The 12,500-nt window shown below is 46.3% G+C and overlaps 2 protein-coding genes across 8 annotated transcripts in view; one reads left to right on the forward strand and one right to left on the reverse strand.

The window, feature by feature from the left end:
- Fhos (Formin homology 2 domain containing) overlaps positions 1-12,454 on the forward strand; it is a 46,403-nt gene extending 33,949 nt beyond the window's left edge. For 2 of the 7 annotated variants that reach the window (XR_001770807.3, XR_001770808.2), the window contains 15 exons: positions 3,090-3,148; positions 3,219-3,403; positions 3,476-3,699; positions 3,789-4,010; positions 4,076-4,335; positions 4,397-4,534; positions 4,725-5,450; positions 5,650-5,851; positions 7,948-8,317; positions 8,385-8,531; positions 9,159-9,497; positions 9,568-10,283; positions 10,745-10,971; positions 11,448-11,625; positions 12,031-12,454. Coding sequence is in view for 5 of the 7 variants with exons in the window: in XM_017170869.3 (XP_017026358.1) it covers positions 3,090-3,148; positions 3,219-3,403; positions 3,476-3,699; positions 3,789-4,010; positions 4,076-4,335; positions 4,397-4,534; positions 4,725-5,450; positions 5,650-5,851; positions 7,948-8,317; positions 8,385-8,531; positions 9,159-9,497; positions 9,568-10,283; positions 10,745-10,971; positions 12,031-12,104 (3,889 nt within the window). In the remaining 2 variants the exon portion in view is untranslated. Of the gene's footprint in view, positions 1-3,089; positions 3,149-3,218; positions 3,404-3,475; positions 3,700-3,788; positions 4,011-4,075; positions 4,336-4,396; positions 4,535-4,724; positions 5,451-5,649; positions 5,852-7,947; positions 8,318-8,384; positions 8,533-9,156; positions 9,498-9,567; positions 10,284-10,744; positions 10,972-11,087; positions 11,227-11,447; positions 11,626-12,030 lie in introns of those variants that run through there. The other 5 variants (XM_017170869.3, XM_017170874.2, XM_017170871.3 and 2 more) reach the window with 4 other exon arrangements.
- Positions 7,081-7,558, reverse strand: Acbp5 (Acyl-CoA binding protein 5). The gene is made up of 2 exons (XM_017170877.2): positions 7,437-7,558; positions 7,081-7,371 (listed from the first exon to the last, which is right to left on the reverse strand). The coding sequence occupies exons 1-2, from the start codon at positions 7,443-7,445 to the stop codon at positions 7,132-7,134; spliced, it is 249 nt and encodes an 82-aa protein (XP_017026366.1). The 5' UTR covers positions 7,446-7,558; the 3' UTR covers positions 7,081-7,131.
- Positions 12,455-12,500: the final 46 nt, after the last annotated feature.

The following is a 12,500-nucleotide window of genomic DNA, read 5'->3' on the forward strand; positions in this document are numbered from 1 at the left end:
GAAGGAGGGAGCTCCCACAGCTGACCCAAAACGCCGGCTAATGAGCCTGGACAGAAACGAATTGTCAAAAGCCCACATTGATTGTGGCTGTACCCACCTGGTGCACTGCACCCACTCGCGGGGATTTGTCAGAGGTTTTTCTATTTATGCTGCCTTGCCTTGAACCCATTTCCCGCTGGCTAAAAGCTATCCATTTCCTGGCACAATTGAATGCCCTTTTTAAACAGTTTTTATATTATTTAAGTAAAAAAATCCCGCATTCTTTTGCGTATCAGTTGATTAGGTTTTATATTAGCTTAGACTTTGTATAAAAAAAGACTTTCACTGCCATCACTTCTGACTTTTGCTGGTTTATCTTACAAATTATTTGTATTGCCTGGAGCTAACTGCTCTTCGCAGTCACCGGCTAGGAGAGCTGATCAGGAAACCGATCTGAACCGGACCACGTAAACAGTCGATCCCCTCTGGGTTACTGGGGCAGCTGATCGTGGGTGGCTCTGTCAGCCTTTCACCGAAATGCAACATATTACACATACGCCATGGCGGACCGCCGACATCGCCATCGCTCGCTAATAAAGTTATTTGGCGGAGGCCATAAAAAAAAAACTGTCGCTATCTGTGGCACAGGAAACGGAGTACGTCTATTTGCAGCCTACCTGGTTAGTTGGTTAGCTGCTTACCTGCCTGCCATTCTGGCACTCTGCCTCTCCACCGACTGAGACTGTCCGAGAGACATTTGCATGCCACGACATTGCAGTGGTACGTGCAACTTGTTGCTGACTTTGCCGCAGCCAGCAGTTAATTTGCATTTAATCCGCGGCAAGGAGGCAGGGACTGGGACTGCAGCAGACTGACACAAAAGACAAAATAAAAACGCTCGCCACGTCAGTTTTGAGTCGTTGTCGCAGCTCTGTAGTTGTTATATTTACATTTCTTGTGGGCATTTCTCATAACTGGCATGCATGTTATTTATGCACAAGTACATTTTCAAATACCCCTTAAATGAAGAGGGTTTCTTAAGGAAGATTAAAAAGTTCTCCGTTTTCTATAGACAATTTAAAACTTACTACACCAGGATTTTGGCTAGAAAAGGACATTAAACTGAGGTAAAAACGTATCAATCCAAACGAAGTTGTTTTATATTTTCAGGCGTAAGCCTCTTTAGTACTCCTTAATCCCTTCTTGAGGTATTTCCCAGTCGAATTTAGCTCCGGCTTCTCTAGTTCTTAGTTTTCCTTCTTTATTTTATTCGCGATCAGGCTACGGAACGTGATGTCATGACAAAGGCAGGCGCTAAGGCAGCCTCACAAAAAACTGCAAAAGTCGAGAGGCACAAAGAAAAATGATGTACGCGACGGGGCACAAGTGTCAAAGTAACAGCACAAAAAATAAAGAAGATGTTGGCAGCAGCAACTTGGCCATAACCATAACCGTACCAGGGGCAGTGGTTCAAAGTCAACGATCTGGAGTTGGCTAACCTTCTGCCGCAGGGAGAAGAGCAAGAGCAGGAGAAGAACGCATAGATTGATAGATTCCTGGTCTATTTCTGACTTTCACTTCTGCACCGCATCTCCGTGATCATCAGTCATTAAGGGGCGGAGCTCCATCTAAGCCATATCTGCGCGCTCTGTGAAATTATAACGTGAATGTCGCCGCGTCTGCGCAAATTGCCGCCACTTTGCGCCGCAGCTCGTCCCCACTCTATTTACGAGTGTTGTGGCGCCAATGGGAGTGGATCGGAGTGAGGTGGAGTTGGGTTGTTCCTTGGACCAAGAGTGCCGGCGCAGCCCGATGGCCACTAATCATGCTTATCGCATTAGTCATGGCAGCCCGAGCTCGCATGCAAATCATGCGCTTCAATTCGCATCAAAATTCCGCAAAAGTTGCCCGTCGCTGTCAATCTGCACACAGGAAGAAATTAATGGTTAAACCATTAATTAAACGGTTGATAATTAAGGAGTTGGTGGTGTTAAAGCTATGACTACTTGGCAAGTTGTAAGAGATTAAAGACAGTATTAAGATCACAGGAAATGTTCCAGGTTTTCAAAGTAACTCAATTGGAAACGTATATTTCTTCAAGAAGTTTTAAGATATTTTCTTGCTAGACCACCTAGACTTTATCTCTTATACAAATTCCTCTAATTTAGCCTCATTACTTTTGGAAAAACCTCCAAAAATAAAAGGTATAATTGCCCGCTGGGCTTTGAACCAGAAACCCACTGCACCAGAGGCGAATGCTCAGTCACTAGGCCAGCGGACCAATTTTTGTAGATGTGGGTAATTAATTTATGTAATTTATCATAACTCTTTCTCTAAGGTGATTTTTTCTTTTTCTAAAATATAATAAAATTGCTTTCATTAGCTTTTTAGTGAATTTGTCAATTATTATCTGCATTTTTTTCTCTGCAATAAGGGAGACATGTTACCGTCACAGGTGTGTCTGCGGAGACTTCGTCTTCGACTCCAGCTCAGACACTCACCTTTATTGTGCGGACTCTGTCTATATGTGAGTCCATCTCGGAGTCTCGGCCCATGTCCGCCGCCTCATAGTCCATTTTCAATTATCTGCGTCGTTTGTTATTACTTTTATTATGACCAGCTGTGGTGCCGGGGTGAAGCAAAGCGCGCACCAGCGGGTAATCAATGTTCTTAGCTGGTCAATGAACTGGCCAGGGGAATGGGAATGGGCCAGGCTTCGAGGTGCCAGCAGTTCCCCATTGTGGCTTACTCTTGGCTTGTTTTGGCATTCCACCATAAAAGAGCAAGGCAAGTGTCGTTTCATAATGAAATGTATCACAGATCTGACATAATAAAATAAAGATTTTTTTGAATTTAAACCCTGTTTTTAGAAGAAATAATTAGGTAAATCAGGAAATCATTTTAACGAGAAAAATATCATTAACGTTTTGTTTAAATAACACATATTACTCTTTTTTGATTATATTATTATCAGCAATACAAAAATTGCGTTTTTTGTGTATTAAAATTACATTTGAATCGTTTCTGTCTTGCTTTTGAGCCTTCCTCTTTTTTATAAGTAATATTAAATATCTAAATATTAAAATATTAATTTATTTACTTCTTCACAGCCGTAAGAACTCTCTGGTGGTGCGAACGCAGCTGAATGTGCGCGTGCATGCGATTATCGGTGAGTTTAATTCAGCAATTATTGTGCATACGCAGCGTGTGACCAACGGGGAATCCTTTTGCCCTTGCAGAGAAACTCCTCTCCTCCGAGGGCAGCGACCTGCGGCGGGCCCTCTTCTCGCTGAAGCAGGTGTTCCAGGAGGATAAGGATCTGGTGCACGCCTTCGTGGCCCTCGGCGGCCTCAATTGCCTGGTACGCGTGGGCAATTGCGCGGACCAGAACTATCAGAACTACATTCTGCGGGCCCTCGGTCAGGTAGGTCCCATCCCAGTTGAGATTCCAATCGACGACGTCGACTAATCATGTCATTCGATGCGGCGGCGGCAGGTCATGCTCTATGTGGACGGGATGAACGGCGTGATGAAGCATGAGCCGACGATGCAGTGGCTCTACTCACTGATTGCCTCCAATTACCGGTCCGTGGTGAAGACCGCCCTCAAGCTCTTGCTGGTCTTCGTGGAGTATGCCGAGTCCAACTGCTATGTGCTGGTCAGTGCCATTCACGCGGTGGATGCCTCCCAGGGCACTCTGCCCTGGTCGAACATAATGAGGTAACTATCGTCCGACCACTGCCTACTTTCGGGCTAGCTGCGGATTAGAGATGGACCAAGAGTAAGCGATTCCGTTGTTTGCCTTTCAGACTGCTTAAGGACTATGATAATGCCGATGCCGAGCTGGTCATCTATGCCACTTCGCTGATCAACAAAACCCTGGCTGGCCTCAACGACCAGGACAGCTTCTATGACGAGAGCGATCTCCTTGAGCAGCAGGGCATGGAGACTGTGATACAGCGATACATGTCGAAGCCCGGCACCGATCTGGATCTGCTCGATCAGCTGCAACTCTACGAGGCTGTGCTGAAGTGAGTTATAGTCTTTATATGTAAATATTTCTAATTTATAAAAATACTACCATCATTTCTCCCAGATTCGAGGATGGTGAGTCTGATGGCCAGCGTCTGCCCCAGAACTCAATGCGGAAGACGCAGCGCTATAGGCCCGGAGCAAACACCACGGAGAGGCGCAAGTCCCGGCGCCACAGCACTGACAACAGCCCCGCGCCGCTCGCCAAGGTCCTGCCCACCACAGTGCTCCGGATGACCCCGACCCAGGCCACCCTGGACGAGGACAGCTCCGGTTCCGGCAACTCCACGGAGTTCAGTGGCGGTCTGTTTAACGAAAAGAAACGTAGGCCCTTGAATTGAAATGTACAATTTGATGGAAACATAATAATCCTATAATCCCTTAGCTCGCGATGGAGCAGGAGTGACGCCGGGACTCCGCAGAAGACGAGAGCGTGCGGAGCGGCACAAGAGCTTCCTCAAGGAGCAGCAGGAGGCGGCGGCCAATGGCATCTTTGCCGCTCTGGAGCAGCGCGAGGGTCTGGGTAAGTTCTAGGCTAAGGATATGGCTGCTCCTCACCAGCTGCTAACTAACTAACGTGTGATTCTCTCTCCCCGAAAACAAAAACGCTAATCACTGTGTGTATTGTTGTCCCGCTGTTCACCCGCTGATCATGCTAACCATTACCACACAAAATACCACCACACCATCCATGCTGATGCGCCATAAAAAAGGCCAAATCGTAACCGCTATTCCCGCAACCGTCCAAGGCGGCGATAGTCCGCCAGAGTCGCTGCAACACGAGTCCTGCAACAATGTCAGTGGCAACCTGGGAAACAACAACCTAAGCAACATCAGTAGCAACGAGACGCCGAACAACAGCCTGCTGCTGATGAGCCCCAGCAAACAGCTCCTGACCGGCAGCCACAGCATCTCCATCATCAACAACAGCTTCGACAAGGCCAACAACCACAACAACAGCCAGAGCGAGTTCCTCACCAAGAAGAACCTCTTCCGGGAGCGCAACTCCACGGTTATCAGTGGTATCATGAAGAACATCCAGCAGACGGACAGTGCCTACAAGAAGTACGAGAACGAGGCCAATCGGCTTAACAACTACTACAGCCAGTCGCCAAAGCACCAGATTCTGGGGAAGGACCAGCCACCGCCGGAGGTGCTGCTGAGTCCCAAGAAGACCCTGAATGCCTCGGGATTCGATTTCATCCCGGAACCGTTGAGTTCCACGCCCATCAAGTGTGATACATTGCCCGAACCGGAGCCCCTGAGTCCGGTCCGAAAGCCCGTGGGGGCGCCTCCACCACCACCTCCTCCGCCGCCGCCGCCGCCACCTCCACCTGGCTGGTGGCATGCTCCCATCTACAACAGCCCGCCGCCGCCGCCAGCCCGAACCCTAACCAGTACTAACCCCGAGCTGCTGCCGCGTCCCGTGGATCCGTCAGGTGGGTCTAGCCACTCCTAACTCTCTCTCTCTCTCCCTCTCACCTGCCTCACCTGTGTGTATATTCTCACCTGTGTTGCATACTCTCAAGCGCCGCCAGGTCAACCACATTGCATTGCGTCTGCGCCGCTGCATACTTTTGAGTGCCGTTTCAAAAAAGAATTTAGAATTAAATGTAAAGTTTCTATCCAATCCCTCAGATCTGGAGAGCGAGGACAAGCAGCTGCTGCTTCAGCTGAAGCGGGACCACACGGTCAAGGATCTCACCCAGAAACTGAGCAACCTGCCCACGAGTCCCACGCAGGAGTCGGCCAACCGAGCCATCGTCGGCGACATGTCCGGCCTCATATCGAAAGCCAAAGAGGGTCTGGCCAAGAGCAAGAGCAAGGGCGAGATATCCAGGTGAGTTGAGTTAGCTTATCCTACAGAATACCTGAACATAATTTCCTTCTTATTATCTTGGTAATAATGGAGTTAATTAAGTTTTTTTTTCGCATTATTGTTAATTTGATGTATGTTCGGGTTCGAATATTATCTCAAAACATGAGATAATGTTTTAATATGCTTATTTTTAGACCAGTCTAATATTTAAAATAACTATTTGAATGTCATTCTAAAATAATTAAAAGCTCTTATTCATCATTAATCATGAAAAAGCCAGTATTGATAGTGGATTTAATTGCCAAAAATCCAAAACTCTTATGGATTGTTAACGATCCAAAGACTGTAGAGTTCTTATCACAAATCAAGTCCTGTACTGTTTCTTAGAAAATCTAAAATCAGTACAAATTTTAAAGTTTAGGTTCCTAGATTAGACTCCATAAGGTAATCTTAAGGGGCCCATCCACAGTAGAACATGTTGGCCGAGCCGCTCGTCGAGCAAAAATTTCATTTGCCACCAACTAGTGCCAACATGCTTCCAAACATCATTTGCTGGTAAATCTTTGAGAAGTGAACATGGCAACGGACGACGCATATATCTTTTGAACCAAATAAGATAATAAATGTCAGCTTCGTCCCTTGGTTTCTTGGCGTTCATGTTGTCCAAATGAGCTACTGCCTTCTGCAGGAACTCGGATCCTTTTTGTGTGCCACAAAGATTGCTCATTTTGCAAGCAATAAATAAATTTTTGAATAAATTGTTTTGATATTTTACAGCTCCGGTACTACGTGTTGTCGCTACAAGCTTTTGCTTCAAGTGATGTTCGTGCCAACGTTGCCATCCATTGTCGAGCATGTTGTTGCGAACACAAGCTAGATAGAATGATTTCTATTTCGTTCGAGCGGCTCGACAAACACGAAATTTGTACACGAGCACTACCACTAACGATGAAAATTTCGTCGAGCTCAACATGCTCGGCCAACAAGTTCTACTGTGGATGAGCCCCTTTAGGCACATTGTACACGTTTGTAGGGATTCCCTAAGCTCAAGTAGTTACAAAGCAAAGATCGTCTAATCCTTAAAAAATCGTATAAAAAGATTTACCACCAAAAATGGCGCCATCATCCAAAGATAACAATTCAGGCTAATCCCCAACTGATAAACAAGTGTGTCAAAGTTTTATGATCCCCGTCTGGGCAGCCATAAAGAAACCATCGACAACTGTCTTCCAAGAAGATAACCATTCGGATTCAAAGGTGGTCAAGATTTATTGGGGGGCCAGACATGTATAAATCACACTTTATCCGTAGATGGGGTTGTACTTCTCGTACAGGGCGATGTAGGCGGCCTTGGCGGCGTCCACGGAGGTGCCCTTACGGCTCAGCCAGGCATCGTACTTGGCGGCGCCCTCGGCATCGGCGGGCTTCTCGATGGAGATGTCGCCCTCGTGGATCTGCTTGTACAGACCGTAGAACTCCAGGTACACCTCCGTTGGGGGCTTCTTGCTGAAGGCCTTGGTCTTCTCCAGAATTGCGTTGAACTGCGGAAGGGTTAAAGATCGACAGAGTTAGTCCCGTATCGCAATGACAACGATCCTCAACTTACATCCGCCATGTTGCTCGCTTGACAAATGTGCCGATTGTTGCCCGGTGCACCGGCTTTATACCGCCCGGAAATCGGGGAATTATAGTGAACAAGCCTTATCGTTGGATGGGAATCGATAACAATGGCCGCTGCAGGCCGATAATGCGAGAGTCCATTGTGCGAATTTGAAAGATTAGATTTATGCGAGAGTTTCGTAAGAGTCCAGGTTTTCGCCCAGTCTGTGGAGCACCTAAAATCATGGTCGTATCACCGTTTGTCATGGAGTTTCTCGGATCACTAGAAAGTGGTCAGCCCCGCCTCTCGTCGCCTGTTTTCAGATAACTTATCGGAATATAATATACATAGTATATAGTGCTGCTAGGCGTGCGTCTGTCATCGATAAGGTGGGACTAATCATTTATGAGCCCTCTCTACAAGTCAGCCTGATAGGGGACTATCTCGGGAGAAAGAAAGAAAGAAGTGAAGAAAGTCTTTCGATCTTGGAGACTTAAGGTTTCTTCTTCTTCCCCAGATCATCGAGTGTGGACCAGGAGCTTAAGAAGTCGGAGCCCAAGAAGTCAGAGAACGAACTGCACTGGGAGGAGCTGGTGAGGAATATGACCCGCCCCCTGAATCTCTGCGATTTGGACTTCACGGATCTCAGGGATGACGACGAGAAGGATGTGCTGGCACCAAGGGGACTCGGAGCCGGCATCCCTCCGCCGCCACCGCCTCTGGGAGGAGCCATTGCCCCGCCGCCCATGATGCCGCCCAGTCTGGCACCGCCGCCCATGTTTGGCTACGGAGGCAGCCTCACGAACAGTGTCAATAGTTCGCTTAATGGCTCCGTCAACGGGGAGCTGGTCAACGGGAACAACACCATCAAAAAGAACAAGAAGACGGTTTGTGTTTATAAATATTAGAATTTAAAAATTAAAATTTTATTCACACTTAATTTTCTATCCGCAGGTCAAGCTCTTCTGGAAGGAAGTGCGCGAGGACATGATACCGCAGGTGGTGGGCAAGACCATTTGGGACGAGCTGCCCGATGCCAACGTGGACACCCAGAAGCTCGAGCATCTCTTTGAGTCTCGGGCCAAAGACTTGATGACCAAGGTGCGTAATTATATATTAATATAACCCTAGATATAACCCCAATTGGTCGACGGTTTTCGAAATTCAAGGACTCTGCGCTAAGCGTGATTAAACTAGATATAGTGTCTCCTTTAAGTGTTTAACACAATGCGAATGATTTTTGTATTCTTCTTTCCCCTATATCTATGGATTCTTGTATAATTCCTAATACATAAATGTCGAACGGGCTGTTTTTGCGGATAAATCTACATAAATGTTGTGCTAAACTCAAAATCAAATGAAAATAATTCTCAAATATTCAAATGTTTCCAAATGTCTCTAGGAGGTGAGTGCCATTGAAAAAGTTATTAAGTTTCTCGTCCCCTTGTCTGTATTTTTCTCACTATCTCTCTGCATATATATGTCTCACTATAACTCACGATCTGTAGCCCATAATGTCTTGTGTTTTTTTGTGTTGGTTTTTACACACTCTCTCACACGATCTCAAGTTAACCGAACAGAACAGAACAGAACAGAACCCTCTACAAATCCGCACTTTGCACTCTGCACTCTGCACTCTACTCGTTCACTCTCTGCACCACTGTGTTTTATCTCTGACCGATCGAACCCTGATCGAATACCGCTAACTTTGCCCCGCCGATCTTGCAGAAACAACAAGAGCTGAACAAGAGCAAGGAGATCATCGTGCTCGACCACAAGCGCTCCAATGCCATCAACATTGCGATCACCAAGCTCCCTCCGCCGCGGGCCATCAAGGCGGCCATCCTAAAGATGGACGCCACCGTGGTGACCCGCGAGGGCATCGACAAGCTGCTCAACATGCTGCCCACGGACGAGGAGCGCGGCAAAATCCAGGAGGCGCAGCTGTCCAATCCGGAGCTGCCGCTGGGCAGCGCCGAGCAGTTCCTGCTCACCCTGGCCTCCATTTCGGAGCTGGGGGCGCGCCTGAAGCTGTGGGCCTTCCGCCTGGACTTTGACAACAGCGAGGTGGGTTTTCCATATGATTAGCTACTTATAATTATCAAGTTACTTAACCAATTTCTCCTCACCTGCACAGCGTGAAATTGCTGAACCACTGATGGACCTCAAGCAAGGCATTGAGATCCTGCGTCAGAACCGCACCTTCCGCTCCATCCTCTCCACCCTGCTGTCTGTGGGCATCTTCCTGAACGGAGCTCCGGTGAAGGGATTCCAGATCGAGTACCTGGCCAAGGTGCCCGAGGTGAAGGACACGGTGCACAAGCACTCGCTGCTGCACCACCTCTGTCACATGGTCATGGAGTCGAGCAGCGACACAAGCGATCTCTACTCGGAGATCGGGCCCATTACGCGCGCCTCCAAGGCGGACTTCACCGACCTCGCCCACAATCTCAACCAGCTGGAGGCGGAGTGCAAGGCCTCCTGGGATCGCCTGAAGCTGATAGCCAAGCACGACTGCCCGCCACCGTTGAAGCAGAAGCTGGTGGACTTCCTGGCCGACTGTGCCGAGCGCATCATCATCCTGCAGATCGTCCACCGGCGTGTGATGAACCGCTACCGGAAGTTCCTTCTGTGGCTCGGAATGCCGCAGCACAGTGTGGCAGAGTCTCGCCCAAATGAGTTCTGCCGGACTCTGTCCGAGTTTGCCTTGGAGTATCGCACCACGCGGGAGCGGGTGCAGCAGCAGCTAGAGAAGAAGGCCAACCACCGCGAGAGGAACAAGACACGCGGCAAGCTGATCATTGACATGGCCAAGTTCAAGACCAAAGAGGATGTGGCCGACGCCGAGTTGAAGTGAGTTTCGGGTACAGATGTTACTGTTAAATTGCTTGCCAAAATCTAAATATTTGGGTGGTTAACATATTGTTTTTGTGTAGGGAAATCCTTTTTAACAGGAATGGCTTTTTTTAATATTTTGATATATGAACTATGACTTTTTAAGAAATACCCAAAAGTTCTTTCCCAAATTCAAATTTATTATATTATCAGTTAAAAGCAGTTTCTTGAGTATATTATCTTTATAACCTATTGATAAGACTTTATTGTTGTAGAATACAATGTGATAAACAATTGAAAATAATTTTATTATGGGGAGATACCTCAGAGTTATCTAATTCAAAATTATTGACCTTAACAAAGCCAATTAATCACTTAAAACTTTTTTTAAGTATCATGCTGATTTCTCAAAGATAAGAAGCCAACTTTGTTGCCAACCTATCTAAATGTTTATTAAATGATACTCCTTCCTACTTCAGATCACTTCTGGGCACACCCAGTGCAGATCAGGCTGATGGCACTCTCACCTGGCGCCGACGTCGCGCGGAACAGCTCCGCTCGCCGATTGCCCGCCAGAGCGAGGAGCAATTCACCGACGGGGATGACGAGATACTGGAATCTCTGGTCAAGACCGCCACCAAGGCGCCGGGCACCCGCACCACGCCAAGGGAACGGAAGCGGACGCGACACGCGGATCGCAAATCATGTAAGTTGAGGCAGCCACATCTCAAAATTTACATCGAGATCAAAGTCCATTACTCCGACCAGTGAGAATACGTTTTAATGAAGAGGTGTTGGTCTATCTTTTCGAATCACACACAGCGCGCTATGTCTATAACCTCTAGCTGGACACTACCAGAAACCAGAAACATACACAGAACACCGCCAATAATTCCACAAGAGACACAATCAAATGAACTTACGAGATTTCTTGATTTCTTTCCCCACACAAAATTCCAAATTCCAAATTCCAAAATTACACTGAAAAACCTTGCAGTTTTTTGCCCCTCGATTTCTCAGCTTTTTTGTGACCCCCTTAGTTTTGCCTTACGAAGCTTACGAATCTGTTGCCTATATTGGGTTTTAATTTAATTTCCTTTTCGTTCTTTTACCATTAACGCACCAATCCAACCAATAAAAAATATAAACAAACCCAACAATCTGAACTATTGACTATTGAAGTGAAGCGCAGCCGCACGCGCGAAGGATTCACAGTTGAAAGAGCACCATCGCCGTAGAACCCGATACCGTTACCGATACCGATACCGATACTGTTACCGATACCGTAACCATTAGTGTTAACCGTAGCCGTAACCGTTGCCAAAAGAACAGCCACTGTTTTTTAGGTTTTACCTTTTTGGTTAGTGAATTGAATTGAGTTGATTTTTTACCTTGTTATATATATTCCTTTGTTCCAACTTTCTTTTGGCTGAAACTGTTATTCAGCTTTTGTTTTTTCGGGCTACCGATTTTCAGTTTCGATTAAGTTTTATTTATCGAGTATCAAAATTGATCGAAAGTGGAAATCCTATTTTGATGAAGATCTGGTTTTTATGCATGGGAAAAATGGATCTAAACCTAATACCGATTTGTAAATATATATAAACTTTTGTAGCACGTTTCTAACGGATTTTCAAAAATATCTGCCACTAATTTGACCTGCATGACCCAAACATCTAACACGGCATGTTGGCCACATACTAAATTATATTTGTCATATCCTTTTATAAATTTTAAAATAATATTATACATTCATATTTTACAGTGCGTCGCACGCTGAAAAACGGTCTGACCGACGAGGAGAAACAGCACGTGGCTGCCTTGATACAAACCTATTAGGATTAGGATTAGGATTAGGAGAGTATTTCCCCCCTAGAGAACCCCGCATCCCGCATCGCACCCGAGATAATGATAACCCGATCCCAGTGACGTCACAAGTCGGGCAATGCGCGCACAGACTGAAATTGGCGATCTCAGGCGAGCAAGCGAACCCAGAGCCCAAAATCCAGAAAATCCCTTTTATACGACAAGCAAGCAATCAGCAAAGCAAGATCAACGAAAATGTCCTTAATGAAAAGCGTTTTTCACAGTGTTTTTTTCTGTTATTTAAACTATTTTTGTTTTTGCTTCAGATAAGTATTATTAATTAAACGTAATTCAATAAACCTGTATTAGTAGTTGGAAAACGATTTTAATATTAGAATTTCATTCGAGAGAAAAATTTCGATATCCCAA

This window comes from Drosophila kikkawai, chromosome 3L, assembly GCF_030179895.1.
Source record: "Drosophila kikkawai strain 14028-0561.14 chromosome 3L, DkikHiC1v2, whole genome shotgun sequence".
Lineage (NCBI taxonomy): Eukaryota > Metazoa > Arthropoda > Insecta > Diptera > Drosophilidae > Drosophila > Drosophila kikkawai.